Source organism: Triticum aestivum, chromosome 1A, assembly GCF_018294505.1.
Source record: "Triticum aestivum cultivar Chinese Spring chromosome 1A, IWGSC CS RefSeq v2.1, whole genome shotgun sequence".
In the NCBI taxonomy this organism is placed as follows: Eukaryota; Viridiplantae; Streptophyta; class Magnoliopsida; order Poales; family Poaceae; genus Triticum; species Triticum aestivum.
Window position 1 is genome coordinate 534,478,603 of NC_057794.1, and position 3,603 is coordinate 534,482,205.

Consider the following 3,603-nt stretch of genomic DNA (forward strand, 5'->3'; position numbering starts at 1 on the left):
AGGAAGTTCCCTTCTTCTTTCCGGAGGTGAAGGGCACGAGCTGCACAAACGGGCTTAGTAGTCCCTCCGCGAGAGTGCGTGCATCGCCGCCTGCTTATCGCGGCCCGGCCTACCCATCCGCTGCCGCGCGACCCGGCCCAAGAAATCGAAATGACACCAGTAAAAAAAAATGAGGGCTGAGGACTGGAGTGATACTTGGCACGATCAGAGTACAGAAGGCAAAGGAAATTGCATTCAGACTTTGCAGTGTTCGTGTACGTATGACAGTATAGCAAACCTTTTGTCTTACTTTGAGAACCAACAGTATAGCAAATTTTGCTTGCTTCAGACACTGATGCGAAACTGACATCCAAGGTATATCAGGTAGTGGAGTACAGATGTGATGTTCATCGAAAAAGAAATGCAAGGGCTGCCTCAATCTCCTCCTCAGGCGCCAATGGAGCGAAGCAGGTGGAGACAACGAATCCCGGCTAGCAAGATTACGAAAACAGCTAGTTTCAAAAGAAAAAAACATTCCTGTCTCAACGTGCGCTGCTGCAATTTGATTATACCGTTCTCATATATAGTAAGATGCAGATACGACATCACGGTACATTACCCCTTTATGAGGCAAGATGGGCAAGGCCGTCCAGAAATTAAACTAGACAAACATGTTCGCGATGTTCAAACACAATCACAGAGAGTGCTCATGTCGCTAGTCCAGACAGGCCTCGAGACTTTGGTAACGCACAGCATCTGGACACAAGTTGCTCTGGAGGTAGCACTATAGCACCAGCTCCTCAGTCTTCGTCTCTTTCAGGAGGGAGGCCACAGGGAAGCAGCATTTTCTGCAAGACCAGAAACAAAAGGTTTTAATAATTTATAGTAAAATACATTGTTGATACAACAGCTTGTAAATAAGTGGACAAACATGCAAATGGAGAAACTGTGGTATGCTACGTACGGCGGGCGACTACCTCATATACTTGTAAATACATTAAGAACTTCAAACTTGCTAAAGCAGATGGCAATAGAATGAACTTGTGATGAAACACATGAACAGATCAACAGTGCCACGACCATAGCATAGGTGTTCAAATAGAAAAACTGGGTACGACAGGTTGAACTTTTTCTTTAGTTTGAGTAGAAAGATTGATTTAAACATTTTGCCACAAGCCTGCAGGACGATAAATATAGCGGCATTTTTCTCCATCCATGTGCATGTTTGCGCCCTGAGAAATTTTACTTGCAATTTTTATCAGAGAGCAAAGACTCCATTATAGATAGACACTGTGGCACTGGGGTACTAGAGTACTAGTAGAATGATTAATACCACAGTAAAATGGGAAAGATAAATCCTGGCATTAGATAACTAGCTTGGCTCTCAGCAATTCATTTAGGGGGGGCTATGCAGCAATTCAACCACTGTTACTGTACTAGATATCTCAGGCTTATCCTAAAGAAATTATGGCTTCGCTTCTCTTCTTCCTGGTGATGGATATAGTCTCGATGGCTTTGCCCAAGTATGGCATAGAAGTCAAATAGGATATCCTTCAAAAGAGAATTTCATGTGTGAGCACCTTGCCTCTTTTACGGCAGAATGTACACATGGTTTTAAACTGAAGACTATTTAACAGTAGATCGTAAAATGTGTGTTTAACAAAATGCAGCCAGCTAGACTTGAATTAATGTCTGCATAAGTTTGAAAGCAGGAAACAAACAATTTAAGCTGCAGACCAGTCTGTTTTGCTTTCGCCATTTTAATAAAAAGGACATACCATCCAACATTTAAATTTGGACCATTTAGTTAATATATGAAACCTCTTCAAGCTACATTTTTCCCCCTTTGATGAGAAATATGTCAATAATTCTGTGTGTATTAGGATCAAACTTATAATTTTAGACTCTCAGCATTCTGAAACGACACTTATTTATAGACATGAAGTGTCTCTCATATCACTTGAAGAAGTTATGGAACCTGTGTTCACGCAAGGGGATGTATCTCACATCTATTTATTAACATGAAGTACCTCAAACTGTCACACATCGCTAAAATATTGTTTGGCAGCATGGAATCAAAATAACTTCAAGCTAGATTCTGACCGCTATGTATTGTGGCTCAATAGACAAACACTGCCCAGCTACAATTTGCGGCAACAAGATGGTATTTAATGAGCTTGCAATGTGATACACTATAACAGCGTTTACAAGGTACATGGTCATGATAAAAGAAGAAGGCCAATTATGATGCAAAGAGAAGCTCCATAAAAAACAGTGAAACTGCTTAAGTGCCCAAAGCAAGACTGGCATCCCACCAGTGAAAGCTTAATGCAATCAAGTAACATAATTCACTCCTGATACTAATTTTAATTTACATCAACGGTTATACAACCGTTCAGTCCTACACGATTTGCAGCTAAAACTCACTACACGAGTTAAGAAACATCTCTTTCACACATACCTGCATAAATTCGTAACGCTCCCTTCCAATAGATTCATTCTCAGCAATGGAAAAATATGCCAACATCGGGTAGTGTCCAATGTAAGATGCATAGCTGTCTCTTTGGATATTTACAGCCCATTCACTGCAATACAAAGACATGTTAATGGTTAATATCCTACCAGACCATGGCAATCAAGAACAATTCTTACCATTTAGCTAGCTAATGCAACATTTGTAATACAAAAGATGAGATACTTACAATCTGGTCAGGTCAGCATGCCCTGTTCCGACATATTTGGCTTGGAGATGCTCGAGTTGAGAATTGATGTTGAACCTGTCGCTAGCCTTCAAAATGGTGGTTTGCATTAGAACTTACAAGCGATGCAGTTAAAATGTAAAAGTATGTTACTAAAACCGTAAAACGACAGCATATTAGAAGACTATGGCATAGTTGAAGACTTTAAGCTGAAGCAAGCTAAAGGAAGACAAGTGACCACTCGGTGATCTGGTGATATTAAACAGAGTTACTCAAAATAAGAAAATTGAAAAAATGAACATCATGATTCATGAGATTGAAATTCAAAACATACAACAACATGTGAGCTCTAAGACTGGCACCGTGACTACTCGAAGCTAACCATTCACACAGCACGAAAAGGTAAATGTATCAGCAAGTGCTTTGGATATTAAGAGCATATAGCACAGGTTTTAAGTTTATCAATCATTTCAGTCAGCCGACAAGAATAAATCGACCCAAAAAATGTTCGGAGGGAATTAATTAAGCAACACCGTTGAATATTTTGGAGAGAATAAGCAACACAGAGAGATTGATCAGGGACTGCTGACCTGCATGGTGGCTGACGAGTATGGCCCTGGCCCTGGATGGGAGAGCCGGGGACCCCGGAATCAGATCTGCGGGCGGCGCGAGTAGAGATCGACGGCGGTGGTACTCGAGGAGGAGGGGGCGGGGAGGCGGCGGGGGTCTGGGAGGGTCGCTGGGGCGCAAGACGAAAAGGGCGAGGGATGGCGCCGGCGGGTGCTCGCGGAGACGAGGTGGCGGTCGTTTCCGGCGACGGAAATCTCGAAACCCTAGCTGGGCTCTGCTCGTCTGGTCGGGGCGCACTGGAGAAGTGGAGAAGGAGAAGGGAGCTGGTCTGCTGGTGGGACCGGTCATAGAGACG

At 42.8% G+C, this 3,603-nt stretch overlaps 1 protein-coding gene across 1 annotated transcript; it reads right to left on the bottom strand.

Moving 5' to 3' along the window:
- Positions 1-513: 513 nt before the first annotated feature.
- Positions 514-3,590, bottom strand: LOC123063710 (uncharacterized protein At4g14342). The gene is made up of 4 exons (XM_044487611.1): positions 3,269-3,590; positions 2,682-2,767; positions 2,441-2,564; positions 514-827 (listed from the first exon to the last, which is right to left on the bottom strand). Exons 1-4 carry the CDS (start codon positions 3,272-3,274, stop codon positions 780-782), a joined length of 264 nt encoding a protein of 87 aa, XP_044343546.1. The 5' UTR covers positions 3,275-3,590; the 3' UTR covers positions 514-779.
- Between the last annotated feature and the right edge of the window lie 13 nt (positions 3,591-3,603).

Coding starts and splice junctions, on each gene's coding strand:
- LOC123063710 (XM_044487611.1), bottom strand. Junction 2,565..2,681: donor CATGCTGACCTGACCAGATT/GTAAGTATCTCA, acceptor TTTGTATTGCAG/TGAATGGGCTGTAAATATCC. Junction 828..2,440: donor AGCGTTACGAATTTATGCAG/GTATGTGTGAAA, acceptor CTGGTCTTGCAG/AAAATGCTGCTTCCCTGTGG.